This window comes from Desmodus rotundus, chromosome 1, assembly GCF_022682495.2.
Source record: "Desmodus rotundus isolate HL8 chromosome 1, HLdesRot8A.1, whole genome shotgun sequence".
Taxonomy (NCBI): Eukaryota; Metazoa; Chordata; class Mammalia; order Chiroptera; family Phyllostomidae; genus Desmodus; species Desmodus rotundus.
In genome coordinates this window covers 62,591,021-62,609,581 of record NC_071387.1, presented here as the reverse complement: position 1 = coordinate 62,609,581, position 18,561 = coordinate 62,591,021, and the positions used below count along the sequence as shown (strand labels likewise).

The 18,561-nt window shown below is 36.9% G+C and overlaps 1 protein-coding gene and 1 pseudogene across 5 annotated transcripts in view; one reads left to right on the top strand and one right to left on the bottom strand.

Annotated features, from left to right (window-relative positions):
• Positions 1 to 18,561, bottom strand: part of CCDC171 (coiled-coil domain containing 171) — a 293,962-nt gene that overhangs the window by 246,905 nt on the left and 28,496 nt on the right. For 4 of the 5 annotated variants that reach the window (XM_071221606.1, XM_053924635.1, XM_071221605.1 and 1 more), the window contains exons 5-6: positions 18,368 to 18,558; positions 16,160 to 16,291 (exon numbers count right to left, since the gene is read on the bottom strand). In XM_071221606.1, the coding sequence (XP_071077707.1) occupies positions 16,160 to 16,291; positions 18,368 to 18,558 (323 nt within the window). The remainder of the gene's footprint in view (positions 1 to 16,159; positions 16,292 to 18,367; positions 18,559 to 18,561) is intronic. The other variant, XM_071221603.1, reaches the window with a different exon arrangement.
• On the top strand, positions 484 to 12,854 carry LOC112302755 (armadillo repeat-containing X-linked protein 1-like; annotated as a pseudogene).

Sequence of the window (18,561 nt, the reverse complement as noted above, 5' to 3'; positions counted from 1 at the left end):
ATCAGAGTTGAATGTTACAGAAGTTAAAACATAAAGTTCACATACATATATCAAAGGTATTTTCCACAGTAACTAATCTAGATATTCTCCATTCTAACTTAAGATCTTTGACAAAGCCCTTTTCCCACCTTTGCCTCATCAGCATAATCTTATTCTGGGACATTAACATGAAAACATGCATGTTTATACATACTTCCACATACTCCCTAGCCACTCAAAAGGTATTGCTAGAATCTGAGTAAAAAGGCTGCAAACACCAAATATAATTCTCTGTAAAAAGATTCTAGTTTAGAACGCACGCAGCAGTATAGTCCACAGTCAAAGGATGAAGAACAAACTTTAATTCCTCTCTCCACACTTATAGCATAAAGTTATTTTTCTATAGCTGGCAACACATGAACTCAAGAATTACTTCCTTTAGGTAAGGAATTTCTTAATATAAAGAAGCTCATCTACCTGCACATTTCAACCTGTAAACAATAGATGAGAAAGCTGTGTGCCAGAGCAACAGTGTGCCAACACTGCCTGCCACCAGCAGACAGCACTCTCCGTTACCGTAATCGCACTCCGGAGTTAGAAACAGAGGGCAATGTGGTCAGCCGTATGTAATCTAATCTCATCCTAAGACAAGACCGTAAGATACTGTTGTGACTCTACAGGATAGATTCCTTCCGTCAGTCAATAGTGCCAGCATTAACTCAAATTCACGGTTATATGTCTTTGATTTACAAATACATGATCTCCAACTTTTAATAACCCATTTAGAGTACTGTGTATCCTTTAAAATGAATAAACAGCAATTTACATTGTTAATCGCAAAAAAAAACCAAACCCAACAATGTTGAAGTCTATATCCAAAAGATGCTTATGTCCTAGTTGATGGCACTTATTTCAAACAATATTTATTAAACATAAAAGAAATTATTCAGAAAGTATGAGATCTACTTATTATAAAATGTGACTGTGTTTCCTACTCTACTGATAGCACAGAAAAACAGCATACAATCATTACAAATACCAGTACTCCCGATGAAGAGCATGCCCATCGTCCCTACAGTCTGAATTTCGTCCTATCAAAACAGAAATCAGTGGTCGATCAGTTGGGAGTTATTAGGCTTATTTTGGTGAGATTTTAACTTTATGATTTAACCTGCATTAAATACTACTTACCAACTAGCATTTTTTACTCTTCTGTTCCACGTTTTCTGCTTTCTCTTAGTTTATGCTAATATTTTTAATATACATGTTAATCTACCTATTGGTTTTTGTCTACATGTCTTTGTATTATTATTTTTATAACTTTATTTTTATTGTTGGCACTACTACAGATGTCCCCTTCCCCCCTCTTCAGCCACCTCCAGCCAGCCCCAGCTGCCCCCTTCCCTCTGGCCGTCGCCGCCCTGCTGTCTGTGTCTATAGCTTGTGCACATATGTTCTTTGACAAGTAGCTTTTAAATAAAGGTCTTTCAAGATGCAGACAAAATGTTGACCTAGCAATTACAGTTTTAATGCAGAGGTCAAGTGGTCACTAATATTATGTGACAACTACTATATATTCCTGAATATGGATATAAATGCACATACACATATACACAGAGTTTTTATAGAAAACCACTTTCTCAAATAGTGGGGAATTTTAGAAATTCTATTCATATAACACAGGAAATATAGTACATAATCAAGTTAGCTAATTATATTAAGCCAAATTACACTGACTTTCTAATGTTAAACTCACTTAATATTTATTATATAAAGGCTTTTTATATTTTGCTGCATTCAGTTGGATTATATTTAGTATAATTTTTTTGTAGCCATACTCATGAGTGGGATTACCTATAACTATCTTCTTGTATTGTCAGTTTAGTACCACGATTTGTCAGTTGAGTATGTCATCAAGACTTTTCCATTCTCCGGTGGAGTTTATGTAAGACTAAAATCATTTGCTCCTTAGATGTTTCTTTTTATTCACTGGTAAAGCAATATGAGGGCTTGAAATTTTGTCAATGAGTCAATCAAGTTTTCTACTTTCTATCTGTTCTTAAGTCATGGGGCAGAAATAAATATGAACATTGTTGGAAGCTTCCATAGCAGCAGTTACTTATATCCACAGATCACACCTGCCAGCTCCGTCCCTGACAAATGCCCCTCTCCATCCCAGAAAAACAGAGAAAGTTTACTAACTAGAGAGGCTGGTATATGACTTAAAAGGTTCTTAAGTCATAAAAATCAGACACTATGGGGGGTCAGGGTGAGATACCTTGCTGGGTGGCTCAGCCAGTAAGAGCATCATCCCGATACTCCAAGAGTGCAGTTCGATCCCCGGTCAGGGCACACACAAGAAGCAAAATGAATACACATATAAGTGGAACAATAAACTGACATCTCCCCCACTCTCCCCTTTCTCTCTCTCTCCCTCTCTCTCTGTCTCTCTCTCTCTCTGTCTCCCCTCCCATCAATAAATAAAATTTTAAAAAATTAAGAGATTAGGTGAAATCCAAATAGTGGGTGGTAAGACCTCACAGCTTTCTCTCCTCAGCTCCCTGAACACAAATTCCTACACTTAAGATTCCATAAGGAAGACACTAGAACATTCCTTTGTTGTGAAACTACTAGTCCAAGAAAAAAGAGCTATAGATACTGGCAGTTTTTAAATTCCCCAATTTTTTATTGGATGACACTGGTTTAAAAATGTATATAGGTTTCAGGTGTACAATTCTACAATGCATCATCTAAAATCCCCCAGCGAAATGGAAGCGTTCCACATGCACAGAGCTTCCTCTCAGTGTTTAGTGCCTCATTCTTAAATAGAAACACACAGTCAAGGGCAACCAGACATTTCAGGAAAGGTTCACATGTGAATTAGTTGGTAGAGACAACTACTAACTAATAGGGCCAAATACTGAGAAAAAATAAAGATAACCGAACATCCAATTCTTTGTTCAAATGGATTTTCAAAGCCATACAAAGTTTGCTAGACATGACATTTCAAGTTATAAGAATTACAAAGAAAAGTGTCTGAGTTTAAAGAGTCAATTACCTATAAAAAGCAAAAATTAATATCATCTATTTCCCAGTACTATATACGATTTTGTTATTCATCACAATTTACAAGGATAAAATTTGTTTAAATTGTCGGAATGTGAGAATATAATATTTCTAAAACTTTGGGTTTAATGAGTAATTAATTAGTTAATTAAATTAAAACAAAGCAAAGATATGAGTTTTCTAAAAGCAATTTCAAAATAGGTAACTTGGTGTTATTTTTATATTTGACTTAAGGGTCTCAAGTCTATCAAGTTTTCTTTATGTGGAAAGCATACAACTGAAAATAAAACTTACATTATCGGTGGAATTTGAACTTCTGTTGTTTTAATGATCTTTCACTATGTGCCTGAACTGTTAACACCAAAAATAAAAATGATGATTCAAAAAAAAAAAAAAAAAGAAAAACACAATCAAGGGAAGAGGAAAAAAACACCAATACAAGTATGACTTACATCCACAGAGAGTCCAAATAAAATATTCATAAATGTGAAACAAAAAGAGTCTACTATAAAAAGGTACAGTCAAGAACAAGAACAAACTCTTGTCCTGGCCAGGTGCACAGCTGATTGGGGCATCGTCCCATACACCAAAAGGTTACAGGCTCAATCTATCTCTGGTCAGGGCAAACACCTAGGTTTCGGTTCGATAGGGGCACTTATGGGAGGCAACCTATCACAACCAATCAATGTTTCTCACATTGATGTTTCTCTCTTTCCTTCTTTCTCTCTCTCTCTCCCCCTTTCTCTCTCTCTCTCCTTCTCTCTCTCTCCCCCTGCCTCCCTCCCTCCCTCCCTCCCTCTTTCCTCTCCCTCCCTCCCTTCTTCCTTCTCTAAAATCAATAAACATATTTCTGGTTAAGGATTAAAAAAAGAAAAAAGAACTCTTGGAAATTAAAAACCCAAAAACAAAACTGGAAATTCAATACATAGGATACCATATAAAATTGAGGAACTACACCCAAAAAATAGAGTAAAAATGTAAAAGAAGAGATAATAGAAGTAATATGCACTACAAGAACATCAACTCTGCCAAATAAATCTCTCAGTCTAATCCAATTCCAACCAAAATTACAACAAGGTTTGTGGGGGGAGTACAAGAAGTCAATCCTCAAACTCACATGGACAGTAAAAGTCTCAAAATAGCTCTCTTCCTCTCCTCCCACAAAAATATCAGGAAGAAGGAGAGGGGAACTTAACCTTCCTACTAGAGATCAAGAAATACTGTAGATCTGTGATAAATTTTAAAATTTAGTTTTTTTAAATCCTCAACTGAGGATATGTTTTTTTTTTTTTTAATCAATTTGAGAGAAAGAGACAGAGAGACAGTGAAACATAGTTGTGAGAGAAAAACATTAACGGGTTGTCTCCCATACACGGAGACAGGGGATCAAACCCGCAATGTAGGTGTGTGCTTTGACCTGGGATGGAAACCGCAACCTTGCAGTGTACCAAACGATGCTCCAACCAACTGAGTGACTCGGCCAGGGCTAAAAAAATGTAGTGTTCGTTCATAAACAGACAGATATATGAGTGGAACAGAACACGCACCCAGGAGCCAAGACTTAGACTTAAAGAAACTTGATATTTTGAAAGAGAAAACATTATAAATCATTAAGTGGTAACAGAATAGACAGTTGAATAACTGGTACAGGGATATTTGGTTATCCACTTAGAAAAAAACTAAAATTGGGTCCTATTTCATGCTATGTAGAGAAAAAATATATATTCTTTATGGCTTTAGCTTACAAAAGACATAAAAAGCACTATCCATAAAGACTAATAAATTCTACTACATTAAAATTTAAAACTGGCCCTGGCCAGGCAGCTCAGTTGTTTAGTCATCCTGATAGGCCAAGGTTGTGGGTTCGGTCCCCAATCAAGCCACATACAAGAATCAACCAATAAATGCATAAGTACGTGAAATAACAAATCAATGTTCCTCTCTCTCTCAAAAAAAATCAATAAATAAAATTTTTTTTTAATTTAGGGCCATACATCAAATACTACATAAATTGTTTCCACACACAGAAAAAGATGTTGGCAACGTTGATATAAATAACCAAGGACTAGTAACCAGACATATAAAAAGCTCCTATAAATTAATAAAAATATATTATAAAAGTTAATAATATAAGCAATCTATAAGAAAAATATATAAACTGGCAGTTCACAAAAGAACAAACATAAATGGCCAATAGACATAACATGCTAAATGTCAAGGAAAGAGAAATTTAAACAAGAATGAGATACAATTTCATATGCATTCTATTACAAAAAAAAATTAAATCTAAAAACTACCAAGCGTTCAGGAGGCTGTAAGAGAAAAGAAACTGTTCTCTCACAACGGTACGACCATTTAGAACAATTTGGCATATGCTTTACTTCCTAGTAAGTGCATAGGCACTAACTACATACCCACATTTTAAAAAATATTTTGATGTTCACAGAAGCACTATCTGTAGTAATTAAAACTTAGAAAGAACTTAAATCTCAATCAATCAAGTAACAGACAAATTAATTATGGTATATGCATAGGCTAAAATACAATAAAGAAGTTAAACTGAATGAACCAGAGCTACTTTGTTAACTTGGATAAATCTCAATAATAACAAGTGAAAAGGAAAAGCTGGACAAAAATGCATACTGTATGACATTCTATGTATACTTTTAAAACAAACAAATGATAAAACAATACTGTTAAGGTACACAGAAAATTAAACACCAAATTCAAAATGATGCTCATCTTTTGGGGGTGGGGTAGTGGTGAAAGGGTGAAGTAATTCAGAACAGTCAGTCTTCAATGATCTAACAATTTTGTTTTTAATTCTGAAACAAAGATGACAAATACGAAACATAGATGGTATATACTGGCTATAGTGATGGAACTGGTTGCTTATATTGGATATTGGTTATATTAATCCCTGTTATTTTTTGTGTTCAAATATTTATTTTTTAATTATATTTTTTCCATTACCATTTATTCCTCTTTCCCTCCCCACCTCCTCCCCTGCAATCACCACATTGTTGTCCGTGTCTATAAGTCCTCAAATATTTCAGTCAACAGTTTTATCAGTACAACCCAAGTCTGGGGTACATTGTTACACACAAGAAAATTCAAAAAGAACCATAAAATACCTCATGCAGCTATACATCAAGGTTAATTTTCCTCCTTCCAAGAAAATGTTTTTGATTTTGTCAAAGAATGTATTTTCTAACCCACATAAAAGCTACCTGGATCCTTACAGTGAAAATGTGTGTGTGTGTGTGTGTGTGTGTGTGTGTGTGTGTGTTTAACAAATAAAATCATTAGGATGTTGGTAATTGGGGGAGTTTTTCTTTTTTCCACAAGAGGGAGGTGTTGAGCTTAAAATATTTTAAAATAGGGCTTGTTTTTGAACTAACTTAACATTATAGGAAACTACATTGTGCTGCTAGAAAATAAACTTGTTTTCTTTCCACTCTTCCAGAAACATAGCCCAAAAGTATATGATTCTTCATATGTATTCAGATAAACAATATTTCTCAGACTCCAAAGCATGGTTTCTGTTCTGAAGAATTGTAGAAGCAGAGTTAGAAATGTAAAAAACAGAAGTACTCCTCCTTCCTAGCTTACAAAATATATCAATACACCTAGTTACAACCTAGTGCGTGTTTAACTCCTGGAAGAGCCAGAACAAGCTCCTCCGCTCTAACTTCCCAAAGCCAGCACAGTTCTACAATCAAAAAGTGTTTGCTGCTGTAAAGTATAAACTGGGACTACTTTATATAACATATATGATAAATCTTAATGATAAGCTTACAGACCCAGCAGTACTTCTAGGCATGGACACAACTGAGTCACTTCTACAAGATATGGACAAAAATACTAGTGAATTATTTATAATTAGAACAAAAAACTTTAAGGAAAATATCCATCAATAAGGAATTCCTTAAATATATTAGGAACTTCCACAGGACAGAATATCATGCAAACACAGTAAGAATAATGTAAGGCCATCAAAAGATGGACATCAACTATTATTGAGGCATATAATTTCACTCATGCAAATACAGTAATATATGTTTATATATCCTTAGATGGGGAGTGGTATTGAGGGGAAAGGGGGCAAGACTTTCACCTTCTGCTTTTAAATTTCCCTAAGGGGCATTTTTACCATGAGCACAATATACAGTAACTTTATCAACTGAATATTAAGATATCCTGTCTGGAAAAAACAGGCAATACTAGTGCCATTTTCTATGCCATTTGCTTTTACAGGGCACCAGCTCACAGCTTCCCAGGAAACTGCAAAGAAACACTCCTTGTTATCCAAATAATTTAAGGCAAACTCTACTTAAACACTTCCTTTTCATGTAAGTTTCTCCAGGCTACCCCTAGATCACAGCTGTGCTTACCAGGTCAGTCTCGGGCAGCTGGCTTATCACACAGCCTACTGATGCCTAAGCCTGATGTGATGCCTTTCCACTCCTCCTCCTCTTTCTTCAGTTTATGGTATGATTTTCAATCTACACTTCCCATGCTCTTTGCCATCACAAACTCTCCCGTTCCTTAATAACTAGATACATAAATCAATGAATGAGGAAAGGATCATTTTATTCCCTGGTTGAGTTATAGAATTTTGAAAATAGATTAAAAACAAAAAAGTATGTATTGATCTTTTAAAGGTTTGCGATACCGCTGGCACATAATACTTTGAAATAAGATGGAAAAATTATACAGGAAAGGGCATGGTATTCTTTTTAACTTTTTAAAACTTTGTATTGATTTTTGAAAGAGAGAAACATTGATCTGTGACTCTACTCATTTATGCATTCATTGCTTGCTTCTTGTATGTGCCCTGACCAGGGACTGAACCCACAACCCTAGCATATCAGAATGATGCTCTAACCAACTGAGCTACCCAGCCCGAGCCAGGCCATGGTATTCAATGGTTTAAAAACAAAGCGTTCCCACTGCATGTACCACACTGCCTATAATAAAAAAGTTTATAGCAAATAAGCATCTTCAAAGTTCACAATGCGATTGTCTGGACACTGTGCTGTACATCTGAAACTAATATAAAATGGCGATGATGTAAACTGATTTTTTTTTAATTTTTAAAAAAGTCACAGTGATGTCAGGTACAGTATGGCAACTATAGTTGAAAATATTGTGTTGCCTATTTGAACCATGCTAAGAAAAGAGATTCTAAAAGCCTCATTACAGGAAAAAGTTCTGTAACTATGTAGGGTGACAGGTCACAAAATGGTCACAATGTATACAGATAGTGGATCTCTATGTTGTACACCTGAAACGAATATGATGTGTATCAACACACCTGAATTGTAAAAATATGAATAATAAAAAGCCCTAGCCAGAGTGGCTCAGTTGGTTGGGCACTGTTCTGCAAAGCAAAGGATCACCGGTTTGATTTCCCATCAGGGCACATGCCTAGGTTGTGGGTTTGGTTCCGGGTCGGGGTGCGTGCAAAAGGCAACCAATTGATCTTTTGTCTCTCACATCAATGTTTCCCTCCCTCTCTTTCTTCCTTCTTTCCCCTCTCTCTAAAAAGAAATAAAATATTTTTAAAAAACTCAAAAGACAAGTTCACATTGCTATTGCAAGGAGAAAAAGATAAAAATAAAACAAATGTTCTTTTTCAATAAAAACAGTAAATAAATAGAAGTAAAAATAAAATTATATACACATGTTTTTTCAAGATCAACAAATATTTTACTCTAAAATTACCATGGCTTTGATTTGTTCTGAAATTTCAAATATATGCCAAAGACAGAGAATTTTTGTTTATCAAAAGAGGTAATATGTACAAACAAATGATGAAAACTATTTTTAAATGGGACAACTTGAGGTGACTACACTAAGAACTCCCATTAATATTCCAGAGAAGTGCACCTCTACCCAGTGCTGCAATTGCTGGAAAGGAAAGGGGATACAGCATAAAATTAAGATTTTCTTTTTATAGTGGGTCTAAATAATAAAGCCCAAATGTGAGAAATATGAAAACAGCTTTCTGTTAAAAGTGGGATTTCATTTTTAAAAAAAGGTTCTTTAAGTCTTATTTTAAAAGCTGAATTCCCTTAGAAAGCTACACAAAGAGAAACTGCATGATGCTAACACCTGATTGACAGACAGGAGCCTATACCCATCAACCACCACCAGACAGAGAGTTTCAATCTGTTTAAAAAAGACTTTTATATATAGTTTCTTACATTTTCTGCATAAAAGGAAAGCAGTTTTCCTCTGTTAATATAAAAAGGGTAAGACATGGAGAGAGCGAGCTCTGAACATTTCAGTTACCTATAAAAAACTTGTCTTACAAATGGTGGTATAATTACAGAGTACGTTCCCCTGTTCTTCTCTACACATCAATAAAGACTAATAGTACAAAATTTCAAATTATTTGAGTACTCCAAAATATAAAGTCTTATGTAACCACCTACATTCTGAGATTTATAGGATTGACCAGGAAACTACACAGAAATCACATCATCCATATTTTTTCTTATTTTTAAATACTAGTATATTAGTTACGGGTGTACAACCCTGTATTTACAGAACTTACAAAGTGATCACCTCCAGAACCTAGTTATACATACGAAGTTGTAACAAAATTATTGACTGTATCCCCTGTGCTGTCCTTCACATCCCTGGGACTATTCTGTGACTACCAATCGTACTTCTTAATCCTGTCACCTTTTTCACCCACCTCGCCAACACCCTTCCCATCTGACAACTGTCAAAATGTTCTCTGTATCTACGAGTCTGCTTCTGGTCTGCTTGTTTACTTTGCTTTTTAGATTCCACATATAAGTGAAATCATCTGGCATTTGTCTTTCTCTGACTTACTTCACCCAGCACAATGCCCTCTAGGTCCACCCATGCTGTTGCAGGTGGCAAGACCCCACTCCTTTTTATGACCGACTCACATTTCATTATATCTTTGCACCACCTCTTTATCTGCACACTTACTGATGGACACTTATGTTACTTTCATATCCTGGCTGCTGGAAACAATGTTGCAATAAACATATGGATGTTACATCTCATCCATGTAGTGTTTTGGGTTTCTCCAGATAAATACCCAGAAGTAGAGTGAGTTGGTGAGTTCTTCTTTGTCTCGTTACAGCTCATTTTAAAGTCTATTTTGGTTTTTTTTCATTTGTTTGTTTGTTTTGCTTTGGGGGTGGGGTTGCTGGGAAGATAGCCCTCCATTGGGGGTGAGAAGGGGTGGGCTGGGGGAAGGCGTGGGTGGACACAGGCGAAGGGCTGATGTCTGCAGAGCCCTGAGACATGAGGGGAGGATGAGAAAACAAAAGGTAAAATCCATTTGACTACCAGAACGTTGAATTCGGAAAAGCTGATGTTAGGACTCCCTGAAATGCTGTTCTATCCACACATCCACCAGTCTCTGCCAAGTCACCAGTCTCTGCCAAGTCGCCAGTCTGTCTGTAGAGCTTATGCCTGAAGGCCTATCCAACCTAAGAGCAAGAAAAAGGGGAGCATTGTCCAGAAACAAGTTTGCTTAACACAGTGTACTTCCAAGCAAGGAAAAAAAGGAGAAATTTTCTGGACCTGTCTGGGTGCATGTAGGGGCGCCACTGCCCCCAGGCCATCTGGAAGGGCAGAGGAGGGGCAGAGGAGGTGCTGCTATACCTGCAGCTGCAGCAGAGCCTGCTGGCTATAGCCAAAGACTCCGCCCCGGGCTTTGGAGTACTCTGAGCCACAGCAAGCCCGCTAAGCCCGGGTTAAGAATTCTGCTCGGACATTCACCCCACTCTGGTCACACTGGGGAAGCTGGCTGGGCGGCGGCTGGTGTGGTAATTGGGGATGGCACTTGCTACTGTGTATACAGACTGACCTGGGAAAGAGTTGACAGGGACTACAACAATGATGATGAAGATGAATCTAGTGACACTACAGAGATTGGGGTGGAGACCTGGAAAGGAGCTAATACTTGGGTGGGGCCCAGCTAGACTTCAGGGTGACTCAAAGGCCAAGCCTGAGATGGGCGTGGAACTCAACAGTGGTCCAGATGCAAAAATGAAAGCACACTCATGAGCCCAAAGAGGAGGTGGCCTAGAGGCCAAGGCCAAGGCTTTTTCAGCACCCTGAAGGAGCTGGCAAGTGCAAAGGTGGACAAAGGGGCCAGGTTGGGTACCATCTCTGGGACCAGGACCCTTGAACTGAGTTTACCCTGCCCAGGAGGCAGGGGTGGAGGCTGCCACCCCACCAGTGGTGCACATATATGGCTGGGAGCAGGACAAGTGGAAAGTCCAAGAGAAGAGCCCGACTAAAGTACCAGGACTCCAGCTATAGCATGGCCTGTTCGCCAGGGCAAGTTCAATTACCCCTACAAAACTGATGATATTCTTGGTGCTTCAGACCTTCAAATGGTCCTTAACATCCTGGAAAGAAAAAGTGATCCTTTTATTCAAGAAGTAGTCTTGGTCACTCTTGGTAACAATGCAGGATATTCATTTAACCAAAATGACATTTGTGATCTAGATGGTCTCCCAATTATTGCAAAACTGATTAAAAACTAAAGATCTTACTATTAGGGGAAAGGCTTACAACGCCCCTAAAAATTTGAATGTGAATGCTGAAAATCAGGGCAAGTTTAAGACATATGAGGTCTTTCCAGAAGGTATCCAGCCATGTAATATGAAAAATAGAAGATAAAACACTGTAGAAGAAGAAGATAAAAGAAGATACAAGAAACACTGTACATAGGACAATGATGCCTCAGTCATTGGCACCTAGTAGGCACCTAGGGACCTGACACAGTTCTCCCAATCACCATCAGCTTCCCTGTTGTATTTTCCTGAATCTCACTGATGGTCTGAAATCTCTTCCCTTTCAAAGGTGACTTTAGTTTTGGGGAAAAAACAAATCTGGGCTGTAGGGGGGCTGAGTCCCCTTGGTGATTTGATGTTTTGCCAAAAAAAACTCTGCATGAGACATGATGCATGAGGGGCCACGCTGTTGTGATGAAGCTGCCGATCACCAGTTGCCCACAGCTGCAGCCTCCGGAATCATCCAAATAGTTTCCAAAGAGGAATGTTCAAGCTTCATGCAAAATTTGATGCAGATTCGTTGTTCTACTTGCTCAGTCATTTTGAATGTGACAGCCACATAGTACACATGTCACTCAAAGCTGTCTACCGCTCCCACTGACTAGTACAGTGATATCCTCATTGTTTGCACATGAACATCCTAGTTCCCTGTCCTTGGCTGCCGGGTTACGTAGATGTTGTGCAGACTGTTCTCACTGTATTAACAATGGCTGGACTGTTTCTGGACAGACCTCATGTATCATCAGTCAAATGTGTGATGACACCATGATCTGTCACTTGGACTGAGCTGTGCAGATGGCTGGGCGAAGACTGTTAACCAACACATGTGACTAATCATTACCAACATTTGCTTCCCTATTCCAGATTTTTCGGGTTGTTATTCCTGGGAAATTACTTCACCAAGATTTAGATTATGAAACTAATTATAAATGTTACTGACAATCCAGCCATGACAAGAGAGCTGATCAGTTGTAAAGTACCATCAGAATTTATTTTCCTTTCGAATAAAGAATGGGACAGGAGGATTCTTTTAATATCCTAATTCTATTTGAGAATATAATTGACATCATGAAAAACGAAGGGCCTCTTGCATCATCCAGGAAGGAATTCAGCAGAAGTTCACTCTTTCCCTTATTCAAAGAATCTAGGGTGCATATGAAGAAAATCAACGCTTTGGCAAATCACAGTGATCCGGTGGTGAAAGTAAAAGTTCTCGAAGTATTGACCGAACTCTGACTGGGGGTCTGTCCCAAACAGTATCAAGATAATTCTTTTAGGTTACACTTGGGAACAATACATTTGGTAAATTCTTTGTTTTTCACTGGCTTATATAGCATAAAGATACTTTATTACTTTCAGCTGCTATTTTGTAATAATGAATATCACAGATCAACAGTGATGCTGGTTGTGATGGTTGGTTTGGGGCTGGACCATTTTAAGGATGCCAAATGAACACTGGAGCTGGTGCACAGAAAGCACTTATTGATTCCATCTTACTTCCTAGCTTGAGATATTTTTACTCTTTACCTAAACTGACAGCAAACTAATCATGAAAGCCTGACACATATGTATTGGTTTAGGTTTGTTAATCTTAGACTTGTGTTTCATCAATAAAGTTGTGTTTTAACGAGAAAAAAAATAAAAAATAAAGTCTATTTTGTCTGGTATCAGTACTGCTACTTTTTTGTTGTTTCCATTTTCATGAAATATCTCTTTAATTTCCATCTCTTTAATTTCAGTCTGTGTGTGTCTTTCAATCTGAAGTGAGTCTCCTGTAGACAGCACATCTAAGAGTTTCCCTATCCATTCAGTTACCACGTGTCTTTTGATTATAGCATTTAATCCATTTTCATTTAAAGTAATTGTTGATAAATGTATTTATTGCCATTTTTTATTCATATTCTTTATCTTTTTTTCCTTCTTCTTCTTAAAGAAGAACTTTTAATATTTCTTGTAATATTATTTTTGTGGTGACGAAGTCCTTTAGCTTTTTGTTATCTGGGAAGCACTTTAATCTGCCCTGCGATTCTAAATGACAGCTTTGCTGGATAGAGTAATCTTAGTTGTAGGTCCTTAACTTTTCATCACTTTGCATATTTCATGCTAACCCCACCTGGTCTGCAAAGTTTCTGTTGAGAAATCAGCCTAAAGTCTTATGGGGGCTCCCTTGTACTGTCAAGATAGTAGATAGGTAAACACGGTCCTCAGAACCCCCCATAACAACATAAAAAATTAAAATTAAACTATAGAAAAACCATCATTTAGAACCATCTGAAATCTAGCTGAACAGAAGTCCTACAACTAAGAATATAAAGAAGAAACTACATTGAGAGTGGTAGGAGAGGCTGCAAAGTCACCCCTTAAGGAGCAAGGGGTCCCAGCCCCACATCAGAAACCTCAGCCCAGGGTTCTGGGCGCTAGGAAGAGAAGTCTGCATAACTTCTGGCAGTAAAAACCGGAAGAAATAGGGGCTGAGTGAGACAGAGGGCTTCTGGAGTCCTAGGTATTCCGTTTTAAGGGACACATACTGCTCACTCTGAGCTCTAACTAGGGGACAACAGCTGACGGCCAGAGAAATAAGAGGAGGAACTGAACTGTCAGGTTTCAGGGTGAGGGCTAGAAGGGCAGCTTTCTCCCAGACAGAAGTGCTGTCAAAGGCCATTGCTCCTTTTCTGATCCCTTCCCCCACAGAGCCCACAGGCCTGCACAAGATCGGAGTCCATCAACCTTGCTCACGCTTTTTTTCCTGCCCTGGTGATTACCTGAGACCTCACCTCACCCAACTTGCAGGCCCATCCAAGCCATTTCCAGTGGTTTTTCCATACAAATGGCCTGTCTTAGCTCATGCTTCAAATACCGTCTACACATTTAAATACAGGTCTCTGAATCATATTTTACAAGTTTCAGGCTTCTGACTGGTAGCACTGAGTATTTCTGAGTGTTTAGAAATGAAGGGGTTATTTTCATTTACTTATGTGTGTTTTGTTTGCTTGAGGTAGCCTTTAATATAATTATTAATCACTGCTCAAATGTCATCCTCTCTGTGATGATCTCCCCAATCTCCCAGTTAATCAATTTCTCTTTTACAGTCCCACAGCATTTTATTCAAAGTTTTATTACATTACAATACATTTCCTCTATTTACGTGTCCATGTTGAAAAATGAAATATCATAATCATACCATATCTAATCAATTTGATATCCTCAGCACCCACGCAGACACTAAGAACACCAAGAGGTGGAAGGAGTCATTGCTACATCTTTCTGGATCCTCCAGAGGAAGTGACTGGGAAGAAAAGCACTGCCCAGTTACCAAAGGTCTGGAAAAATGTGGTTTCATTACTGTTTTGAATACTTACATACACAACAAATTGAGTATTTCCACTCTTCTCTTTCAGCTTCCACTCCTAAAGAAATGAGGTACCTCCTATTCTCTGGCTGCCTTTTCTTTCAAAGTTATTTCTAACACAAAGCTACTCCTAAACTTAGGAATGTAGAGCTTTGTCATCTATATAAAGACTAATTCAACTTGTCATGTTGTGTAGAAAAACTGTTTACCATCACAAAATAAGTAAAAGAATGATGAAAATTTATTTGAAATTTTAAGTTAGTTGGTTAGTGAATTCAGTTTGAATTTGTCCTCTGTCCTTCAAAATAACTTACATATAATCTCCTGGAAAAATGCAAAGTACACCAGATTGAGAATGTGAAGACTTGTATTCCTTCCCCACATTAATTACTCAGTCTGTGATCTGAGTAATTAATAAATCTCTATCTGCTCATCTATAAAGGGGGTTGGATGTAATCAGTGACTTTCAAACTGGACTATCTGAAACCCTGAGAATTCTGTGTGTTGCAGGGGAGAGGTTAATAGAAGATGATTAATAATCTGCATTATACTACTTAAAAAGAGTTCAAAGCCCTGGCAGGGTGGCTCAGTCGGTTAGAGTGTCATCCTAATACACCAAAGTTGCAGGTTCGATCCCTGGTCAGGCAGGCACATACAAGAAGCAACCAATGAATGCATAAATAAGCGGAACAACAAATTGATGTTTCTCTTTTTCTCTCTCTCTCTCCCTTCCTCTCTAAAATCAATAATTTTTTTAAATAGTTCAAAAATCACTGTACGTATTCTTTAATATCCAAAATCCATTCTATTTTTTCCCAAAATTTCAACATTTTAATTTTACTTTTCAATTACAGTTTACAATCAATTTTATTTTGTATTATTCTGAGGTGTACAGCATAGTGGTTAGACACCATTCTGTTTCTTTATGCTGTTAAAGACTGCTAACAGTCTCACATTTTAAACTGGAAAAATAAAACACAGAATGTATATAAATGTCCCTCTGAAAAACACATAATTTATGCAATGGAAATCACCCAGCTCTGATGACCTTCCAGAGATCAAAGACTAGGAATTATTTTCCATTTCAGCAAGGCAGTCAGCAATAATTCAGCAATTACTACACTAATGTAATTTTTAATATCATAAGCATTAAAGATATATTTAAGGAACTGTATTATTACTTTTAAAATACCTGTACTATAAATTGTAACTCTCTTCTTTCTGCTTCCCATTGTTCTGCTTGTAATCTAAACTCCTCCAAAGCTGTCTCCCTGATATGAGACTCCATTTCATTCTTCTCCTGCTGATGTTTTTCCAACGCTTCCTTTATACGAATAAAATCTTGCTTTACTATTAGATCAATAAAAGTTAACTTTCTTCCTTTATCCCCAATTTAAATATAAAAAGGACTCTGTTTACCTATCCTGTTAAAACTCATTATAATTTATGTTAAAATATTAATAGAACTATTATATTTTGATCATCAAAATACAGATCTGAATAAGAAGCGAAGTTTACCTACTTACTTTAAGCAACATTTTATAAATACATTTGTAGGCATATATTTAAACCAATTTTTCAGAAAAGTTTAACTTCTGAGGTTTTAACGAAATGTATTATATGATAGACACAAAAACAAAATACATAGATTTTATGTAATATATATGCAAACCTATGTGTAAAGTAGATAATATGAAAATCTCTAATTACCTATGAATAAACTATTTGGATTATTTCTGATAGTATATATATAATCGAACAGAAAACACTGTATTTCAAAAGGGAAGAATGAAGGAGTTTGTGCAATAAATCACGAGAAGGAAATTAGAGAGTAAAGAATTTGAAAAGTCAGAAAAAAATTTTTTTTGAAGTCTTGACTATAACTAATTTCTAGTTCTACAGATAAACAATGTTGGCAAGAGTCTTTTCTTTTTGGGTTTTCCTGATTGTGCTACATTGACAAGATCTAAGGTGGTTCAAAATCTTAAAATCATAAATGCAGGTTTCTTAAGAAACCAAATTTTCTAACCTGTAGGATTCAGAACTCAGTCCCCATTAACACAAGGAGAAAGATTCTGTGGTTTATAAGAGAGAGAAGGAAAACCTGGTGTGCCCATCTAACAGTAACTTGGAGCTGCACAATAAAGACCACCCTTACAACTTGCACTAATGGGAAGCCATCCCAAGAGCCTTGAGGCTCTTTCCCCCTAGGGCTAAACAGAGACTCCTACTCCAACTCAAATTCCAAGGGCTACTCCTAGGGCTACTCACACTCAAATTCCTCAACAGCAGATCAGTTCAAAGCCCCTGGCATAAAATCAGAGTTCTCCGTCAGGTAGCTGATCAAGATCACATTAACATTGTAACTTGGAGTACAGGCTGACTGACTGTAAGGAATGCTGCCACCATTACCCTTCTTTGGCTCCAACACATTTTAGGTGGGGAGGGCTATACAGGGCCACCCAGGGACTTGTAGTACCAGCTGCCACCTAAACTTCCACATTCCAATACTAAAGGAGGCCCTACCCAGAGATGCCAGGCACCATTCTAGTAGTAGACAAGACGCAAACTATGACTATTGCCAAAGAAGAAATCAAAAGATCTGCTGACAATGTCTGGGAATGCTTGTGTCAAAACTTTATATTTAGTAAATGCTTTTGTAAAATTATTTTTAGTGAAGGTTTATTTCCAGAATTCTGAAAAGCAATTTACACCAGTGATAAATGTAAAGTATTTTTATCATGTTTTGTTGGGGGTTTTTTTAAAGTTAAACTGGTATTTCAAAAATATGGCAAATATAGACAATTTCAAAATCTATCTCCCAAGTGGCTGGCAACCTCAGCCTTAAACCATTTTTTTACTTTGGAGAATAAAAAGGGTGGGAGCAGAAAATAAATATCTCATAATAATTTTATAAAAAGTCACCAAATTATTTATATATCATACTATACAGATAATAAGCATACATCAGATACATATTTTTCTATATTTATTGTATATTCAGATCAAATGTAGGGCCCACATTTCTAAAATTCCAAATTTTCATGCTGCCAGACAAAACGGGCTATAGGTTTTTATATTCTTGCAAAATGCCCCTATCATATATACTTATTTTTTACATTTGATCAGAGATTTCAAACTGTTTCTCACAAAAGAAACAGTATATATGTTAATGTATTTTAAAGCATATTACAAGACAGACCTGGAAAAACTAGCTTAAAGAGGAAAGAAGAAAGAGAGAGAGGGAGGTAAGGAGGGAGGGAGGGAAAGAGGGAAAAAGGAAATCAGATTTTCTTGCTTTCTGATAGTTATTTTCCTTTCCAAGGACAACTTCAAATAATGTATGACACATATCAATGAATATTATATATATTAAAATTCCTTTATAAGAATCTTTTACCTGTAGAGTTTTCTCTAGGTTGCTTTTTTCTTTCATAAGTAAATCATATTCTTGATTGCAATTTTGTATTATATTGTCTCTTTCCTCCAAATCACATTCAAATCTTCTGCATTCTTCTTTCCATTTCTGCTGGGAAGTCTGAAATGCTTTCTCAATCTCATTTGCCCTTCTTTGAAGTTCTGTATTCTGAGCTA